The 19,870-nt window shown below is 49.3% G+C and overlaps 6 protein-coding genes across 6 annotated transcripts; 3 read left to right on the top strand and 3 right to left on the bottom strand.

The window, feature by feature from the left end:
• Positions 1-150: 150 nt before the first annotated feature.
• On the bottom strand, positions 151-6,001 carry ASPSYDRAFT_335542 (uncharacterized protein). The gene is made up of 2 exons (XM_040845111.1): positions 1,613-6,001; positions 151-1,552 (listed from the first exon to the last, which is right to left on the bottom strand). The coding sequence occupies exons 1-2, from the start codon at positions 5,872-5,874 to the stop codon at positions 412-414; spliced, it is 5,403 nt and encodes a 1,800-aa protein (XP_040708423.1). The 5' UTR covers positions 5,875-6,001; the 3' UTR covers positions 151-411.
• A 1,453-nt stretch (positions 6,002-7,454) lies between these two features.
• ASPSYDRAFT_39343 (uncharacterized protein) lies at positions 7,455-9,846 on the top strand. Its single transcript, XM_040845878.1, has one exon. The coding sequence runs from the start codon at positions 7,647-7,649 to the stop codon at positions 9,603-9,605; it is 1,959 nt and encodes a 652-aa protein (XP_040708422.1). The 5' UTR covers positions 7,455-7,646; the 3' UTR covers positions 9,606-9,846.
• Positions 9,847-10,002: 156 nt separating this feature from the next.
• Positions 10,003-13,282, top strand: ASPSYDRAFT_84615 (tethering complex subunit PEP5; the record flags this gene model as incomplete). Its single annotated transcript, XM_040851378.1, has 9 exons — positions 10,003-10,017; positions 10,078-10,146; positions 10,205-10,501; positions 10,560-11,183; positions 11,233-11,466; positions 11,517-11,852; positions 11,902-12,402; positions 12,452-12,850; positions 12,905-13,282. 9 exons carry the CDS (start codon positions 10,003-10,005, stop codon positions 13,280-13,282), a joined length of 2,853 nt encoding a protein of 950 aa, XP_040708421.1.
• A 217-nt stretch (positions 13,283-13,499) lies between these two features.
• Positions 13,500-15,460, top strand: ASPSYDRAFT_26602 (uncharacterized protein; the record flags this gene model as incomplete). Its single annotated transcript, XM_040844298.1, has 2 exons — positions 13,500-13,773; positions 13,902-15,460. 2 exons carry the CDS (start codon positions 13,500-13,502, stop codon positions 15,458-15,460), a joined length of 1,833 nt encoding a protein of 610 aa, XP_040708420.1.
• A 578-nt stretch (positions 15,461-16,038) lies between these two features.
• On the bottom strand, positions 16,039-17,483 carry ASPSYDRAFT_138837 (chitin deacetylase CDA6; the record flags this gene model as incomplete). The annotated part of the gene is made up of 2 exons (XM_040840876.1): positions 16,039-17,213; positions 17,261-17,483. 2 exons carry the CDS (start codon positions 17,481-17,483, stop codon positions 16,039-16,041), a joined length of 1,398 nt encoding a protein of 465 aa, XP_040708419.1.
• Positions 17,484-17,773: 290 nt separating this feature from the next.
• ASPSYDRAFT_335212 (uncharacterized protein) lies at positions 17,774-19,207 on the bottom strand. The gene is made up of 3 exons (XM_040845108.1): positions 18,853-19,207; positions 18,114-18,786; positions 17,774-18,067 (listed from the first exon to the last, which is right to left on the bottom strand). Exons 1-3 carry the CDS (start codon positions 19,080-19,082, stop codon positions 18,065-18,067), a joined length of 906 nt encoding a protein of 301 aa, XP_040708418.1. The 5' UTR covers positions 19,083-19,207; the 3' UTR covers positions 17,774-18,064.
• Positions 19,208-19,870: the final 663 nt, after the last annotated feature.

Here is a 19,870-nt window from a genome sequence, read left to right as displayed (position 1 = left end):
AATAACGATTTCATCCGATCATTGAATGAAGAACAGTAAAGTAGAACATGCTATTGATGCTAATAACGCGGACAAAGAAGTAATGATTCCAAAAGACAGCTCGCTATGTACCCATGCACCCAAATCCCGGGTGACGCCAGCAACAGACTCACAGATATGAAATCCCAGAACTCCTAGAGGTACGATGAATTTGAAGCCGCTAAGGAAAACGCTGCACAAAGTGCCCCCCTTTCCAAAATAACATGGATGTGACTGCAGAAAAAGAAGGGAGAGAGAACAAGCAGGAGAGAACAGATCGGTTTCACGCTGCGTGCATCCGACCAGGGAATACCGAAACCTATGGGCAAGCGGGAAACGAAGTATAGAATAAAACGTCCAAGCCCAAGCACCAATATATCAAGAATAGGCCAATCAGCCAGTGATTGCCTTCTTTTTGAGTACGCCGAGTTGTTCGAGTCGAGCCCAAGCCATGTTCATATCTGAACCTGGTTCCAAGACGGGCCTGAGTTCCAATCCATCTAAAACTTTAATGGCACCTCCGGTTCCAGCGTAGAGCATAAGCTCGAAGACCGAACGTTTGAGTCTTGTCGCCTTGTCCAAGTTGGCGAGGTACTTTCGGTCTAGCAATGCATCTGCCGGGGGCAGGGTATAGGGATCGTTGATTTCAGGGTCAAGATTGTTGTTGTCCTCATATTCGTCGTTCGCGTTGAACAATTGGCGATCGTCACGTTCAAGCTGCGCCATGAGAGGCAAATCCAAATCAAGACCACTATTCGCAGAACGTGATTTCTCATTGGACAACAATTTGTGTATATGTTGTTTGCCATTCCCAGTGACGGGCGGCGGATAAAACCTAACCGTGAGAGGGTTCCCTCTGATGTCAACTTTTTGCAGCGAGCAGCTATTCGATTTGTTTGTGCGGCCAATCCGACTAAGGACCTGACAGACTCTTCTGAGTCGAGATATTGAGTTTCCAGCGACAGTCAGCCGGGAGAGGCAATTCATGCCAAGCAGCTCGTTCATTCCCACCAAAGAATTGAAATTCAGGTTGAGGACTTTAACGTTAGGGAATTTAAGGGCGAAGTCGGCGGGAAGCGAATCTAATCGACATGTTGCCAGATCAAGAAGTTGCACGCTCAAAAGAGGCGTAGAGGGCGAGAGGGTCAGTGGTGATAGCTTGTTGGAAGACAGGAACACCTTCCTAATATCCTTCACAGCACAGAGATCCAGCTCGAAGGATCCGTTATCAGGGATTGATTGATCCCTTGCAGACAGGACCTCCAAGTTCCGAGCTCGGCCAAGACCTGAAATTGTGGACAAGCAGTTCTGGTCCACGTACAGCAGGGCGAGTGCTGGGAAAAGCCCAAGATCGAGGTTATGTAGGCGGTTGTCCGAGAGCTTTAAAGCATGCAACACATTTAAGGANGAGGAAAATGGCACCTCGTCTAGTTGATTGGAGCTAAGATCCAAATGGCACAAAGCGGGAAGATTCTGTATGTTACTGGTGGACATTAGCTCATTGTGGCTCAGGTCAAGTTCGCCGAGGCGAGTTCTGTAAATTATTGTTAGTGGCCATAATACCTAAAGCGAACAGGGCTTGAAGAGGGCTCACAATTCCGCTGCTCCGAAATCGATGGAGCTCAACCGATTATTCTTTAGCTTCAGCTTCAAGAGTCCATTCAGTCCGAAGACCCCGTCAATATTACGGAGACTGTTATTATCCGCTACTAGTTCACGCAAGTGGATGAGCCCATTCACGGCGTCCAGGTTCTCCAGGTCATTTCCCGAGATATCGAGGTACTGCAGGTTACCCAGGTGACCCCATGCAGTAAGGTTAGAGAGGCGATTGTTTTGGATTCGTAGGTTCCTCAGTGTCGATGGGGCTCCACTCAGCTGGCCAATGTCATTATCAGATACGTCCAACTCCTCCAGGCGAGGACATAATTCGCTAAGTTTGTGAAGAGTAATGAGTCCTTTGCGACGCATAACCAGGCGACGAAGATGCTCCCAGAAGGGTTCGTAGGGTTCCGCCTCCGTGATGTGCTTGATCATCTCCTCCGTTGCTAAAGCAAATGTTCCGTGAATCTGGCGTAGCGAAGTGGGATGTGTCCGTTGAGCAACATAACTGACTTCAAGATGCAATGACTGATCAATCTGATCGACGGTAAAGTCAGGAAGTGGGCTGAGATGGAAGCTATAGTTCGTATCCAATCCATGCTCTCGCAAGTAGGCAAGGGATTCATCTATATTAACTTCGCCCGACGTAGGTTCAAGTTCTTCTGATTCCCTGCGGACTAGGCTCTGGTCATCATTTGTACCTTCACTACGCTCATCGATTTTAGAGATAGAGTGCCGTCGAAAGGCTTTCTCATGCTCAGATGACTGAAGTGTGGAGCTCTCAGCTGCAGGTGCTGGTGCTGCTGCCGCCGCCGCTTGTGCTTGGGAATTAATCGCAATTTTTCGAAGTTTGGAAGGGCTGTCATCGTCGCTGTATTCGATCTGGGAGACAAGAGGGGACGAAAAGCTAATTGTCACGACCCGGGCTTGGTGGTTGGGGTCCTTTGGATATTCAGGAGCCCTGGACAGGCGACCTTCGTGCAGCTTGATTTCGTGGTCAACATCATGTGAAGACGCTCTGCTCTTAGGTACATCCGTACCCCACGATGTTCCTCTCGTGCCCGATGTAGGATGGCTAGCGGTTGACCGGCTGACTCCAGATTGGACAGAGCTAAGATTGACCGACGGCACTTTGGGCCCGTTTTCTGAAACGGGATCTGATTGTTTAGAGTCAAGCCCTACCCTCGCTGGGCTTTGAGGGCCTGTTGTTTCGTCCTGCGACGAATGCCTTGTCTTTTGCGGAGATCTGGAGTTTTCGGTCCTCATCAACTCCTCCATCTCGTCGACGCTGAGGTCGGGAATATCTTTGAAAGGGTCGTCGTCGCCCTCCTTCCCTTCTTGGGCCACACGAGATCTCCTCTCATCTTCTTTGACCCACTGATGCTTTAGACGATCGTAGGTAAGCCCGTTTACCTGTTCAGGTATAAGATGGGAAACGATATCCGAAGACAGAACACCTTTCGCGTGCGAACCCTGCGATGAGCCTGTATTGATCGATTGAGCACTAAAGCTTTTCCCTGATGCCTCAGTGTTTAATCGCAGAAAGTCGTAAAGGTCATCTTCTTGGGTTTTCGGCGGTGCGGGAAGCTTGCGCTTCCGATGCTCTGGCTGAAGTTTATCGAAGTCTCCACGTGCAGCATCATTGTCTTCAAAATGTAAAGACATGACAGATCCACTAACACCAAACTCCATCTCATCATGCTCCTGGAATTTCTTCAAATGGCTCAGAATGCGTGGGTTAGGAGGCTCCTTAGTCTCTCGCAATTTACGCAAGTCAACGCCCTCCCTACTAGGGGGTCGTGAAAACTCCTCAAGGGTTGACTCCTCTTCGTAACTTCCGCTGTCACCATCCTCCTCGCTGCCAGATTCGTCCACCCTCGACAACCCACTCTTGGTTGTGCCTTTCGATCGTATGAAATTCATAACCTTGGTCGCCTCATTGAGGAAATCTTGGGTAGTAATTGAGCCCTTGCGAACCTCTCCATTCCCTTGGCGCCCAATAACATTGGGCACATTTTGAGTCAGTGGGGAGTTATCCTCAAGCTCGGGATTTTGTGAAGCCCTGCTTGGCGAAGAATGGGTTCTTTTGAAGGACCCTGTTTCGTGAGGTGTGGGTGTCCGTGGGCGAGTCGCGGATCCAGACAGAATTTCTCCATTATCATCATACCGAACGCCATGCTGCATCAGGCTTCGTTGCAGCAAGGATAAATCATCGGTAGCTCCACTGTCCTCGATAGTTGGCTCGCCCAATTTAGAGCCGTGGAATTTCGTGACCGTCCGTCGTCTCTTCGGTGTAGGATCTTTGGCAGGGCTGTTGGGCGTGGGGTTAAGCTTCGGCGGAATATCTCGGCCTCTTAATGAATTCAAATCGTGATTTGCTGCTGCGTTCTGCCCGCCTGAGAAGGAATCTGGTCCTTCGGGTTCGCTACTGGCATGCCGATACGCGCGTCCCCTTGAATATCTTCCTTCTGCCGATAATAAATTACCGGGTGGAGCAATGTTGGGTTCTGGGGAATCGGTATTGAAATTCCCTTCATAAGGGCTTGCGTCCGAGAAGTCAAAGTTATCAAGCTGGCCTTCCCCAAAGCGATTGATGTGAGGAGTTTGGGTGTTGCGAGTTCGCGAATGATTATGCCTTCGGCCCGGTCGTTCGCCCTGGACGTCTGTTTGCGGGTTCAAGAGGGTTCGGGTCTCGCCCTTGCGGCGAGCTTCCTCGGATGGTGAAATCGGCTCGTCATCATCTGATTCTTCCCCAAGCGTCTCTTCGAACTGGCTCATTCGTCGAAGGAGTTTGTTGTTTGTGAATGTGTCATGGTTCGCGAAGAGCTTCAGGGGGCTTCCTGATGACATGCCTATTTTATTCGTTGCGCTTCCGACATGAGCGGACGAAGGTCGGGGCAATGACAAGGGGTCACTTTGCACATTGTTCTTGGTGAAGAAAGGCGGCGAGCTTCGGACTCTCGTGCTGGGACGAATGAACGGAGTCAGGCGGTGGGAAGGGAAGCCTGTGGGAGAGATCTGGGCTTTGTGGAAGGAACGCTCATCCTGATACGGGTCGTCGCCCTGCAGGCTCGCAAAGGCACTTCGTCCTCGGTAATCCAAGGTTCCCATTGAGAGGTCCTGAGGAAGAGAGTTGCTGGTGACGTCGAACAAGTCATCCTCAGGTACGGCGTCAAGCGCAATGTCCGTCGGTTGGCCTAATAAGACACTATCGCTCGCTCTTGAATCGGGGCGGTCTCCTGGTGCCAAATTGAGTCTCTCTAGTTTGTTTGTAACTTGCTTCAATGCGGACTTGATTATTTCAGCCGTACCATCGCCCTCCACTGTGTTTGTCCCCGAGAAGGTGATGGGGGTAATATCCTCGTTTCGGAGGTCTTCCAAGCCGCTGGCAGACCGCATCTGTGCGATGTCTGTCGGTTCGTCGTTGTTGTCGGTCGCAGGCACTGATAGATGCGCTGGTTTTTTTTTCGATTGTAGCTCTTCATTTCGCGATTTGGTTGTTTGTTTCCCGTTCCGTTCCATGGTACGCGAACTCTGCCCAGACTTCCCGGATGCCGTGCGCACACTTCCACGGCTACTCCTCGGTGTCCGTCCTGGAGATTTTCCTTTATTTTCTACCACAGAATTGGTGCTGAAGTTCCATCCGTCATCGGGCTGGTTCATCCTCGGAATTGGCGTACTTCCTGCTAATGGTGACCCCGGCGAGGGAGGTTTGAAGACACTCTCCAACCCGATCGGCGCGAACAGGTCGCGTTGCTCGCCAGAAGGAATATCACCGTTCACCAACCTTTTCCGCCATTCGGGAGTTCCCTGTTTGCTGTTCTCTTTCTTCGGCCTGATTTGCACGGTGCTTTGTTGTCCAGGTTGACTTGACGCGTTGGAGACGGATCGCAAGGGCGACCTTCCGTCCATGAGGGGAGTTCTCTTACGTCCAGAGGGTGGCGTCGGCTTTGGACTTGTATTGGGATAGGGCGATCTGGGTTTCGAAGGTGTTTTGGGGGTTCGCGGGGTCTTGGGCGTGGGGGGTTCTCGTCTAATGTGATGGCACGGTCGCGGAATCTTTTTCTTCGCGTCGGATGATGGAGAGGGTTCGATAGAGCGGCGCGCGGGGATAGGAATGCGGCTAGGAGTGTTCTGTAGACTGGAGCGGCGGGAGTGGTTGTTGATAGGTGAGCGGGTGTGAGCAGGGCTGATGGGAGTCCCAGGCAACGACACCCAGTCGTCTGAAAGGCTGTCCAGCCATGGCTGGTTACTCATTGTCTGAGCTTTCGAGTCAATTTCGCAGATGCTGAAACTGGCTCAGCGCGTCGCAATCAATGCCGCAGTGAATCCAGGCACTGCGGAAATTAGCAAATGCAGTGAAAACATAGAGCAGCTGCACCAGGAAATAAAGAGCACAGCAATAAAAAAAAATAATAAAGCAATAAAAGGCAGATGCGTAGCTGAATATAAGTTTCAAGGAGTATTTAATCCAGGCATTGTGTTAAGAGGGGAAGCAAGCAGAGTAGGTATTATCCTTGTTGTGATGTCGGCCTTGAATCGTGGTTCGGGTGCTCGGGGCAACCCCATCGCTTCCACGGGTCGCTCCAGGCGCTTGAGGCTTGAGCTGTCAGCCCAGACCCATCCCACCGCTTGTTTTCATGCACCTTATTCTCCTTGCACGCCCACTTGCTCGACTCCATTGCGGCGATTCGATCGATATATTCTGCTTTTGGACTTCGTGTCCTCGGCTGAGCCTTCACCCCTTGCGGATGGCTCATCCCCCATGTTTGCCCCTGCAGGTTGGCCTGCAGCAAGCCAGCAACTGACCCTACTGGGACTCTATCAGTCCTGTATGAATTGCCCTCGACAAGACGCACCATCAATTGCAAATCGCCAAAAACAAAAAACGGGTTGGAGTAAGGCTCTTGGGTTACTTTCTATAAATATAGTGCAAGTTGAGATTTACAATTTTCCTGGTGCAAGGAGTCCGAGTCTCCATACATCCCTGCAACAAGTTAACAACTAACTACAAGGTCCCCGTAGAGGCTCGGAGAATCATCGCAGGTATAAGACAACCCTTTGGTCTGGCTTCCTGAGTTTTCAATTGACAGGCTAAATAATAGATGATTTATAAACTTTTATAATATTCTGGCATCAAGCATTTTAGGTGCGGTAACCAAGCAAGTGTAACCTCGAAATATATATAGTATGTGCGGCAAGGGTTTAGCGCCAACTGGTATGCTGTTAAACATTCTGCTTTGTTACAATCAGGAGAACAGGTATAAGACAACTTAAATTTGATATTATTAAAGGCTGCAAGGTCCCTGAGCCAGGCTCGGCGAAGTTGGGCTCCCAACCGTAGTTAACTATAACTAACTAGTTATCTGATGAAAGGCTTATTATCAGGGCACGGTTCTTAACGCACTCTTCCTGATGGCCATGGATCCATTAGTCTTTGCGATTGAGCTGCAGCTACCGAGTAACATCTTCTGGGTTCGGATGATTGAGCTGTATATGATCGCTATCCCCGGCCAAAAGCCAAAACTCTCAGCAGTAAGGAAGGTAGTAAGTAGTAGTCAAGAGTCTGGGAATAACCGGGGACTGGCAGGGTGGAATAAAAAATTTTGTGTGCGCATTAGATATGAATAAGTAGTGTCTAATTTGATATTAGCTATAACCTTTCGTTCAATCAACATACAGAGCTGTCGGTGACAGTTGAACAGATTGAGTCCTCGACTTGGCATTGATCTCTGTTGATATCACATGATCTTGTGCGCAGCCAATGACACACGCGGGACACGTTGCCAGGGAACCCGGCGCGTTAAGTGGTTTTTCGCGAACTCGCCGACCTGAGCTGCAGAACATCTCGGGGAAACAGCGGCGGATTCGACTGGGCCAGACGAACACATAGACGTGCAGGAGAAATGAGTGCCTTTTTGCGAACCTACGCCCTCGACCTTTTAACCTCGCTCCGACCGCAGTGATCTGCAGCAGCAGCACTGTAAACACCGACACCCCCCGGTCGTTCATGACCCCGCCTCCCACAGATGCCAGCCCGTCGACCAGTTTCCCCCCTCGCACTGGAAACATGCCCACCGCGAGACTCGGACCTGGATGACTATGAGCTTGCGTGCTCAGACGATGACCTTGGTGAGAGCCAACGCTCTGCGCGGCGCCGGAGGATTGAGAAGCTTGGGGAGGCATATCTGAAGGGCGGTTCTCTTTTTATCCTCTCTGCTTCACTTCGGGGTCCTTTGGATAGAGGCTGGATAAATCCATGGAGCAAGGATAGGAGGAAAGCCGCTGAAAACAAGCCCGACAACGGCCCGACAGAACAACCAGTTATACCGGAAACCAACTCTCACAAACGCCGACACATCCAAAGCCCAAGTGTCGTTCCTTGTTCTACACCTTCGGCCACTCCGCAGACTTTATCTCGTACTGAGCGTTCTCACGCATACGCGAAACTTAAGCCCACGGATCGGGAGCCTGGATTAGCATCCGCCGCGCGCGATAGCCAGTCTCCTCGCTTCGCTCGAAATAAACGTACAGACTCCAGATGGTTGAAAAAAGACAAGGTCTCGACCCGATTTCAGTATATTGATCCACCAACATCACCCACGGCTAGTATTTCTTCCCGCCAACTGAAAAAGGGTGGTACAGCTAGTTCTCCGTCAAATGGCAGACCAGGATCGGCAGACTATGAGTCGGTCAGATCATCAAAAAACCACCACCGAAGAAAACAGCCGAAACAGCTGGAATTAGAAGAGAATGTTCCATCTTCTCACAAAGGACGTCATACACCTGTACCAACCCTGCAGCAAGGTAGCTCTCAGTCTGTGAACGGATCAGTCCACGTGGTATCGTCATCATCTCAACTGCCGAAATTCGAATATCGATTGAAACAACATGGCAAGCCTATCGAGGAAATAGAAGGGCAGCACATTCTAAAACCTAGTGGGGAAAATGTTGACGATGCCGACATTGTTGGCACCTCTGATGTTCCTGCGGGCAGACCTGAGAAACATCCTGAGAACTCTCCATCCACACGCAGTGCTGAACCTGTCCAGACAGAGCCTAATATTCAGCAAAATGCAGTGAATTCGCTGACCTTGTCGAATGGCTCTAATTCTGTGGAAAATCCTATGTCAACACACTTGGACAAAGTTTTGGTTAACAACCCTACCAATGATACCACAAGCGAGAACGACCTACCGTCAGCCCAACATGCACCTGCGAATCCGGCACCTTCCGATAATCTTACATCCCTACATTCAATCGCGGTGTCGAAAGCCATTTCCAACCGTACCGAGGAACATAACGCCGATCAGCAATTCTCCACGCAGGCGGCCCTTATGATGGCGCAGAAATCTTTCCAGAATGATATTCTAAGCCCCGTCCACAGCCCAATGGCATCGGCAAAGAAACGACGAGCATCTCAAGACCCGAACCACCACTCCCCAGACGCAGTCAACATTACCCCGTTCCACGCAATCAATACGCGCGAACGAGAAATTTCCTGTCGAGCAAACGAACCCGGGATAAGTAGAGGGGAAATGATGAGCACGCAGTACATGATTGACGCTGCGACACCCTTCACATTTAGTACTGAGAAGAAAGCCGAATTCCGCACGCTGTCGTCTGGAAAAGACATATCTAAGAGCAAGAAGCGAAAAACAACCAGTTTCGCTCTATCATCGCCGTCCGAGATCCCGTCAGAGCACTGGACGCCTGACGAGGACCATACGGAAAACATTGCGCAGCAGCATTCCGCAGAAGCTCATAATTCGCCTTCTGGATCCGAGCAGAACGCTCTGCCAATGACCCTGACGGGCACAACGCCACCCACAGCCCAGGATGACCAAGCTGTGGAAAGCTTTGATCTCAGTCAGGCAATTGCAGAAGCGGGCAGCTGGTTGCAGCAAAGCTTCGAGATCAATAAGGACATTACACATTGCAAATCTGCCCAGCTGCCTCCAACTTATCCTTCAGAGACGGCCCAATAGTTTGATATACTCGACTGTAATATTTCTCGTATTTTTCCTAGAGACATATCTATGGCGTTCCTAGCGATACCTTGGAGTATGTTGCGATGCTCTCCATTTTGATCCCATGATAGCATAGCGATTTGTCATTCTTCACGGAGTTTCGGGGGTCAATTAATTCATGAACATAATTCTTTATTTTGCTACCCAGGACATAAATTTTCAGTTATAGTATTATGAAAATATATAGATATGATCTGAATTTCTTNCCATAGGTCCTGAAGTATGACGTTGGTCTCGTAAATGGTCCATGTGTCTTGGCGCGGCGGAGCTTCACGATAACACCTCCGCAAAGCCGCTGCCTCATCGGACCTCGTTTCCTCGATCTACCTCCTCCCATGGCGTGAGCCACGTCAAAATGGCTCTGACATCAGTATGTTTTCCATCATGTCTATCTATTCATCATGTAAACTGCTAATGTGCCCCGAAATAGTGGAAAGCGTTCAACTTCTTCGATGTGTCCCCGGTCAAGCTTCCTGGAGATAGCTCGTCACTCTTCAATGTACGTCGCGTAATTTTTCGCATCTATATCAAGTCAACGCATCTAACCTGTATAAAAGTCAGAAACCACCTGTTTATGCGCTGGCTCAGCCAACCTCTTCCTAGGAACCACCGACGGGTTCGTCCAGACCGTCTCTTCATCCTTCAAGGTCGTCCAATCGTTCAAAGCGTCGAATAATGGATCGATCACGCACATCAAACAGATCGAAGGGACTTCGCTACTTGTAACAATATCAGAGGATTTGTTGAGCGAACCAGTGTTGAAAGTATGGGCTCTGGATAAGCCTGAAAAGAAGACGGGGATTCCAAGCTGTCTATCGACGACAACGGTGCAGAATGCGAGGAGGTCATTTCCGGTCTGTGCATTCGCGGGAAATGACTATATGGACAAGTGCTGAGAGAAGTTATCTATAGGTATCCGCGTTCGCAGTGCTTGGCGACTTGTCTCAAGTTGCAGTTGGTTTCGGCAATGGCTCCGTCGTGATTATTCGAGGCGACTTGATTCACGACCGTGGTGCGCGACAACGCATAGTATTTGAATCTGAGGAGCCCGTCACTGGGCTGGAGGTACAGAGTGGGGCTGTGACTACGCTCTATATTTCTACTACGAGTCGGATACTTGCGCTTGTGATTTCCGGCCGAGGACAGGGACAACCGGCTCGAGTACTGGAAGATACAGGATGCGGCCTTGGCTGCATGACTCTGGACAGAGACAATGGTGAAGTACTTGTTGCTAGAGAGGATGCTATATATACTTATGGCCCTCATGGACGCGGCCAGAGCTACGCTTTCGAGAGTCCTAAGAGCTCTATTAACATATTTAGGGATTATGTTACACTGGTTTGCCCATCCAGAGGCGGTATGCCAGGCTCGGGCGGGTTACAAAGTTTTGGTAAAGATGAAATATTCAGCACTGCGACGTTCACTCTGTTAGATACGGACCTCAAATTTATTGCCCATTCAGAGTCCCTTGTGTCCTCCGTCAGGCAGATCTTTAAAGAATGGGGGAATCTTTATCTGCTTACTACAGATGGAAAGGTAAGCATACCAAAGGTTTGATATATTGTCTTCCTCTAATAATGATCAGATTTATAGGTACCGTGAGAAGAGCCTCCAACAGAAGCTCGAGATTCTTTACCAACGAAATCTTTATATCCTGGCTATCAACCTTGCGCAGAAAATCGGCGTCGACACGTTCCAACAGAACGCCATCTACCGCAAGTATGGGGACTATCTGTATCAGAAAGGGGATTACGACACGGCAATGCAGCAATATTTAAGGGCCATTGACAACACAGAACCGTCGCAAATTATAAGAAAGGTTGGTATTCTTGTCTGTTGGAAAAATATATACTCACAAACTTTGAGTAGTATCTCGATACACAACGAATCCATAACCTTATAGAGTACCTGGAGGAATTACATGACCACGACCGTGCTTCAGTTGATCACACCACATTGCTGCTCAACTGCTACGCAAAACTGAAAGATACCGAGAAACTAGATGCCTTCATTAAAGCACCAGGCGAGCCTAAGTTTGATCTGGAAACAGCCATTGCCATGTGTCGGCAAGGCGGTTATTACGAGCAAGCCGCGTATCTAGCTACGAAATACGGAGAAAATGACATGGTTGTGGACATCTTGATCGAAGATTCCAAAAAATATGCCGAAGCGTTGGAGTATATCTGGAGACTGGAGCCTGAATTGGTGCGTGTACTTTCTTGAATTTGATTTGCCTCCTACTGACTAGTGCAAGGCGTACCACAACTTGATGAAATACGCCCGTGTGCTACTGTCAAACTCTCCTTCAACAACAGAGCTTTTCATCGCATACTACAAAGGAGAGTATGAACCAAGGACACAACAAGTTGAATCCGTACCGGAGCCTCAAGCGCAAAACAGCAATCCTTTACAAAGCCTGGCGGCATTCCTTCCTTTGCCTCTGCTGAATGCTGGTGCAGGTTCAAAGACGGAACGGGTTGAGGTCCAGCCCGTGTTAGAAGATAAGGAACAGCGTGCGCCGAGCTACCAGATCCCCAAACCACGCACAGCATTCTCGGCATTCGTTGGTCACCCCCAGGAATTCATTACCTTCCTGGAGGCTCTAATCAGCAAAGAGGACTTCAAAAGAGAGGACAAGGTGGATCTCTATACGACCCTCTTCGAGATGTACCTCAACGCAGCGGGCCGCCAAAAAGATAACACCGAGAAGGAACAGTGGCAGAATAAAGCTAAAAAGTTGATTGAGGGAAAAGACGTAAGATTGATGCTCCAACCGTAATTTTCACAAAGTTAACAATTTCTAGATTCCGATCTCGACCTCAAGCGTCCTTCTCCTTTCCGATTTATCGGAATTCCAGGAAGGATCTACCCTTGTTCGAGAGCAGGCGGGTCTGCGGTCAGACATTTTCCGATCATTTACTGCAGCCAAGGATACTCAGGGAGCTATTCGAGCATTAAAGAAATATGGGCCTGAGGAACCTCAGCTATACGTGGATGCTCTGACGTACTTCGCGTCCAACCCTAAAATCTTAGAAGAGGCAGGGGACGAGCTTGACGCTGTCTTGAAGCGTATCTCTGACGATGGGCTGATGTCACCGCTCCAGGTGATACAGGCGCTCAGCAACAACGCCGTTGTGACTATGGGGAGGGTGAAGAAGTATCTGAGCGACAACATTGAGCGAGAACGCAAGGAAATATCTTCCGTAAGTTTTTACATAAAATTTATTGACATGACTTAAACTGACTCACATTTTTAGAATCGCCGCTTGATATCGAGTTATAGCTCTGAAACTGAGACGAAGATGCAGGAGCTTGAACAGCTGGGTTCCAAGCCCGTTGTATTCCAGGCGCGCCGCTGTACATCCTGCAATAGGGCCCTCGATCTTCCCACGGTCCATTTCCTCTGCAAGCACTCCTTTCACCAACGCTGCCTCAACGTAGTAGGTGACGATGCCGAATGTCCAGCCTGTGCCCCGGAGCATTCTACTATAAAGGCGATTCGGAGAAGACAAGTCGAATCAGCAGATCAACATGATCTTTTCAAGGCGGAACTTCAACGCTCGAAGGACCGATATGGTGTGATCAGCGAATTCTTTGGAAGGGGTGTAATGCGGCCACAGACTACTATGGAGTAGGGAATACCCACGGTTTTATGTTCTTGTTGCCTGGAAATTGAGGCGTATACTACCTTAGTTACACAAAGTGTCTTATCAGCACGTGATTCCGCGTCCCTTATCCACTGTTTCCCCGAGACGCGTTTGATGAGAAGAAACCGCTCGTTGATGGCTTAGTTTCGCCCGATTAATTGACTCAAAATATACCCGGATCTTCTATGAATCGACTAAAATCTCAATGTCCTTTGATCGTGTGATTCAGGATTCCGACGATGAGGATGAGCTTCTCGGCGAGGGTGTTCCAGAGAAAACGAACCGCGCTGTAACAAATCATGGAGAGCATAGTGGTGCAAATAGCCCAGGGGCTCAAGGAGTCAATCTTGACTCACATATCGGAGTAGACTTTGACGAATTCATTGAAATGCAAAATGTCCCGCAGAGGAGTTTGACCTCATCCCAGCAGCGCAGAGAAGAACGATGGATACCGGTCGCGGGTCGAGTTGGATCAATGGGTATGGAGCACAAGATCCCCCCTCTTTTCTCAACTTTTTGCCATTGGAACTCGTTCACTTTGTTTAAGCTACATATGGCCACTCGCCTTTCTTGCGATTCCTGCTAATGATACGCAACCCATGAATAGGCAACATGATGACAGAAATTGGAATTGCGCAACAACGATTGTTCGACGATGACCAGCAAGCCCAGTACACTCTTGAACCGACCATGCCTCATGAGTACGAACAAATAGAGAGATTAACTCACGAAACGACTGCACAAGCGAATACTCGCGAAGCTCATAATCCACAAGCGGCAACAGCACAAGATTCAGTCCCCGCTACAGAGCTCCAGGGGACAAACCCGAGCGATGACTGGTCTCAATCGGTTTCATACAACATCTTTGACTCTTCCTCACATACCCCATCTGGCCAACTAAACAGGGCCGATTTTATCCGTGACTCGGGTGTCACGACACAGACAGAGCCTCTGCAGCATCTTGAGATTCGTCGTTGGGCTTCCATGCAGGGAGCCGCATCATCCCCGCATGATACAGAACCTTTCTCATCAGCCATTTCACCGCAAGCAACTAGAGCTAAGAGCGATAATGCCGCTCCTAATATGGCACAGCCATCATCTGCTAGCGTCGATGAACTTTCCCTACCTGTGACAACCGAATTGCCAAAGGTTGAGAAGAGGGGCCGAAAGAAAAAGCAGGCCGTGCCTCCTATCGACGAGGACGATGAACTTTCCCTTCCCCAGTCCCATGAACCTCCACCTAGCAAGCCTGAAAAGCGCAAGCCGGGTAGGCCCCCGAAGAACCCAAAAGTATCTCTCGATGATAGTGTCCCCGCTGCCCCTCATACTCTTGCCGAAGACCCCTCCGTTCAACCGGTAAAGCATCCTGAGTGCGCAGCTCATGATGCATCGGAAATACCAACTGACGGTGCCACGGGCAATGGTGTCTCTCAGAGTACCATCGACGAACTTACGAAGGACGACCAGGGCGAACCACCCATAACGCACGCCCCAGAACAAACTCCACAGGTATCCCCCAAGCCAGCAAAAGAACCGAAGAAGAAGAAACTCAAACGCGGAAAAACAACCTCAGTGACTCTTACCAAGACATACGAGCCAGACGTCGAAGACGATGTGATCTGGGTAGATGAGCGGCCCATTACCACAGCCCGCGAGGACAAGCCAATAACAAAGCCTGGGGATCCGAGTCCGAATAAAGCTGAAGAGCAGCCCCCAGCGCCGAAACAGCGTGGCCGGAAGAGAAAGAAGACGGCAGAGCAGCTAGAACAAGAAGCAGCTGCGCTACAAGCGGCTGACGAACCAGGCACCCAAACGGCGATCACCAACGAAGAGGAGAATAACCGGGTCCAACAAAACGAGGCCGATAACGAATCCACAACCCGTACCCAAACCCCGGAAGCCGAGAATCCTATTACCGAAGAAGACCAACCGGCCCCTAACCCACTTTCAGAACCCCGGCAAACAACCTCGCCGGCCAAGATCTCGGAGCAGGTACCTGGTCATCAACATCCAGAAACACCACAGAAGCCTAGCGGCCCGAAAACACCATCTACAAAGGGACCGGGCAAACACAGCCCTATATCCTCAACTAGTAAAGTTCCTTATCGCGTCGGCTTAAGCAAGAAAGCTCGGATTGCACCGTTGTTGAAGATTATTAAGCGGTGATTTCTTATAGTTATTACCTTTCTTTCCAAAAGCTTTATGCTGCCTTTAATTTCTGTCAGTGTATCTGCTTTCGCGCTAAATGCGGCCAGGTATCGTTTCTGGGATAATCTCCCGAATTGTAGGTAGCCTTTTTTCATTTGATGTACAATTTACTCGCAGATGGACGCTCCGTATTTTTACACTGATATTCACTTAGGGGCTCCCTAGTGCGTTGTTTGTTGACACGATTCATGATTTATGTGGAATGGGCAAGGCGTTGAGGCGGAAATCACCTTCTTTGTTCTTTTACTGTTGATTTTTACAGTTGCTGTGGATCATGAGGGCAGAAGCCACTCTTCCTCGGGAGGAAGAGGGCCAGTCTTAGACGCGTATCGTCAAGAAGAGGAAGCCAGCAGTTATAAGAAGATAATAGTAGAGTCTCCATTTTCATATCTACCTGATTATCTCATAAGAACCAGCGATAGTACAACTGATGACTGGCAATCGGCCAGTACTATCCGTGCTGCTGTAAGACATATGTTCGCGAACCATTCAGTATCAACGGATTTAGAACGGGAGAAGTGGGATGTGTTGACAGATTACAACAACACCAATGCAAATAAAAATACCGAAGCAAGAGTCAAAGAAGTCTGCCGAATGGATGAGTTTCCTTCGGACTTGTAAAGCTTCTTGCCAGAATTGATGCTATCACCCAATGGGTCGGAACCGACAATTCCAGACCCGGTTTGTTGGTTACCACCGAAATCCCTCTCACAATAACCGGCGTTTGGCTGACAGCCAGCTCCGCATGAGTCGGTCGAGTTCCCACAGGAGCCATTTCCGCCGCAGCACAAGCCGAAGGCAGACCCAATGCAGGAAACATTTCCACCGCACTTTCCATCAGGCGAAATATTTTCCATGGGTGGTTGCGGCTTAAGTTTTCCTGGGACCTTCACTTGGTTGTCTCTGCGGTACCAATTTTGCATTGCGTCACCTAGACACTCACCGACTGTCACTGCACGATATCCATTGGCGTAAAGCTTCTCCAGCATGTGTTCTGTGAGATTGTGGACGGTCTGCTCGTGCACGTCATGGGCAATGACAAGCCAGGATTTGGTGCTCTTTTCGCGAGCTAGGTTCTCGTCGAAGATCTCCTTGGACTGCTCAATGGTGTCTGGGCTATCATGACTGTAGTCTTCGGTGTCAATATCATAAAGAATAACGTGATAGCCAAGATCACCCATGTCGTTCAAACAGCCGGTATCCGTGGTGCAGCTCGAATAAGGCGGGCGCATGTAAGTAGGAAAATAGCCAAGGATATTCCGAAACGCCACTTCATTCCACAGTAGTTGAGTTCGGCGTTGGACTTGGGATATCTTGTTCAGGTCCTGGTGAGACCAGGTATGGCTGGCCACTTGATGTTCACTAAGGACCATACGTTGAATGAGCGAAGCCCATGGGACGTCGGGGCTGTCTATTTGGCCTTTGCCGTTATTGTTTCCGGTGACGAAGAAAGTGACTTTGGCGCCATATTTATCCAGAAGATCAAGAAGGTCACGGGTGTATTGGTTGGGTCCGTCATCGTAGGTTAAAGCAACGGTTCCGGGGGTAGTGCAAGACCGAATCGCAGTTGGGCCGTAAGGAACTTTGCCAATCTTGGGACGAGGAATAGCTTCTGTCGACGGACCCCCTGGAGTAGCGTGTGCATCGCAGTGACCAAAGTCGATTTGGCAGTCCGGAGAACGACAGTGAGCCGTAGTATTCCCACAGTATCCTGTACATGTTTAGTTCATGTCTTTACTCACCTCTGTTCGTACATACCTGCGGTAGAACAGCAGTTGCCGTTGGAACAGCGACCATAACCTGCGCCACATCTCTCACCACCGAGATCACGAGCCAGTTGATTCTGAGTGGTACCAGGGTCCTGAAGTTTGGATACGACCGGAACGGTCTCGTAGGTGGAAGGAAAGTCGATGATATCGCGTCCAAGAACGCCGGTAATAAAATTTAGACTTGAAGCAACCAAAAGATAACGTACGTGCATTTTGAACGACCTTTTGTCTAAAGAGAATTCTGGGAGAAGTGATACAAAATATGAGAAGAATTCGTAAAGTGTACTCTAGACGTGGAGGCAGGAAGAAGAGAACGCAAAGGAGAAGAAGAGCCTGAGCGCCACTGGAGTTTCTTCTGCATAAATCAAAAGAAGGAGCGCCCCCCGGCAGGGACATCCGTGCTGTCTCGCTTTTGGCAGGTACGATGGTGGGAGGATCGTGAACGAACATGGAGTATCTTAGTCATTAGCAGCTTGTTTTGATAACAAAGTGTTGATTTTGATGCGATGAACCAAATACAGCCCTGACTTGCAAAAAAATGTGGGAACAGGGAGTTTAAACGGTTCACATGCAAGCGGTATACTTTGGGTGGCTATTGAGCGATAGTTTGAAAAGGCATGTTTCGGTATTATCTTATTAGGTTCGCCCAGCGTATGGCGACGGAATCCCAACGAAGAGGAGCGGAATTACATTGAGATCGCTTTTCCATATATTTGCATTAGACCACATACCAATGCAAATCTTTCTCTTAAGCTACTGAGGGTATCGGCCGTGAACTATCAAGTTGGTTCGGCTACTGCACAGGTTAGATGCGGATGTGAAAGGATAAGGTAGGGCCTTACCTCTAGGCCTTCCTCACCAACCGCTGAAAAGATGAATGGTGCCAGAGTAGGAAGATGGGGCCCGAATTTGGCAGGTACTGTCCTCGCTAAACTACCAACGGCAGCGATCAGGTGTCGCCGATGAACGGTGCTTAGTTGGGGAGAGTTGAACCTTTCGACAAGTTCAGAAACGAATGTTGCAAACTGATTGTCTGAAAAGTGAAGAACGAGGGCTGAAATGGCAGCCAACGCCCGTTTCGTAACAACAGTACCAGCTGTATCGTTATCGATAATGGACATGACTGCCTTCTCCAAAGCCGTCAACTCTTCCTCGCTAAGAAGTGTACCGAAGCATGAGGCCACTTGAATGACAACGTCTATCGCATCACTGCTAAAGCCTTTTGCGGGGTCCTTTTCCAGCATTCCCTTTGTGACAGAGCCTCTTCTTCTGGAGGGGGACGGCACAGGCCCGATGAGGCGGGGTATGAGAACTTGAGAAACAGCGGAGTACGCCGTAGTAGCTTCAGGGCTTGGTGCTTGCGTAGATTGAGGCCGTGGAAGTGCTGTAACGATTACCCTCAAAGCTGTGTTTGGGACTGACGTGTCGATGGTCTGGGAGGTAGTGAGGATCGACAATTTATCGAGCAGCATTCGAAGGCTCTCGAGTGGCAGTCGAACAACAAGAGGACCGAGGCTGGGGTAGAAAGGTAAAGGTTAGATAAAATAAACATAGAAAATAACGACAAGAGATCTATCTAACCATTTTAGTGCTTGATTCTGGACATCACCATGCTGGTCATCCAGCGCTTTGAGTAAGCCTTCTGCGAGTTTGGTTGCGGAGAACTGGTCGTGGGCCAGATAAGCAGAGTTAGGATTGTTAAGAACACCGTAAAGATCATTCAATGACATGTATCTCATATCTGGGTCGGCATCATCCAGCTTAGAGAGCAGGCCATTGAGACTCTGCTGGACTGCGTGTCGATCTCCCATCTTGAACAGAACCCCGCTTGGAAAATGCGACAAAGTGAAAGGCGGGAAGCAGGTTCACAGAGGTAAAATTACTCGATAATCTCTGAAACTCAATAGTGAGATAATATTTCTAAAGAAAAATTGAAGGAAGAGGAAAGAGGAAAGAGGAAAGAAGAAAGAATCGCGTTTTGGTAAGGATGCTGTTGATGAAGATGAGGCTATGAGCAGGCCGAGACAGATGTTGTGCTGCCTGAGGCCATAGATAAAGCTTCTACAGGACGCCATGCAGACCTCTTAAGCAGTCCAGTAAAGTAAGTGAACACTGCAAGCTACCTCTAACATGGCAAAGGTGCGAGATATAACAGTGAAACTTTGTTCTGTATTCCTGCCCGCTATAATTCTCATCAGTCCATAGTACAGCTCGGTGCAGTGCTCTATGATCGTCTTTTCTGTCCAACATTTCTCAGAGTTTCTATCCCGCCAAGACCCATTGGCCCGCCCGCTGTTTTCAGTATAGGCACGTTTTCCTATCTTCCTCTCCGAGACTGCTCCGATTATTGTGTCTTTGTCGTCCTGCACAATGATCAAATGAGGTTTTCTCGTGGGGTTGACCGGCCCAACGCCGAGTTGCAATTTAGCAACCCTAAGTGACGTCTGCCATGGCCTGATGCCCTCTACTGAGTACTGGAAATATTTCTGCCGGCCTTTAACCGAGTACAACGCACCCTCCGGAGGGCAAAGCAGTCAAGCTTGGACCTCGTGGATATGTATCCAATAGGACAAATGAGCAAGCCAGAATGGCCGACGAT

Source organism: Aspergillus sydowii (genome assembly GCF_001890705.1).
Source record: "Aspergillus sydowii CBS 593.65 unplaced genomic scaffold ASPSYscaffold_1, whole genome shotgun sequence".
NCBI lineage: Eukaryota > Fungi > Ascomycota > Eurotiomycetes > Eurotiales > Aspergillaceae > Aspergillus > Aspergillus sydowii.
This window is presented reverse-complemented; position numbering and strand designations above follow the sequence as displayed.

What these genes read in the sequence shown, in the direction of transcription:
- ASPSYDRAFT_39343 (XM_040845878.1), top strand. Translation starts at nt 7,647, where the DNA reads ATGCCAGCCCGTCGACCAGTTTCCCCCCTCGCACTGGAAACATGCCCA.
- ASPSYDRAFT_335212 (XM_040845108.1), bottom strand. Translation starts at nt 19,082, where the DNA reads ATGGGAGATCGACACGCAGTCCAGCAGAGTCTCAATGGCCTGCTCTCT. An exon ending in CAGAATCAAGCACTAAAATG is followed by an intron (nt 18,787 to 18,852) that starts GTTAGATAGATC and finishes TTTCTACCCCAG; the next exon opens with CCTCGGTCCTCTTGTTGTTC.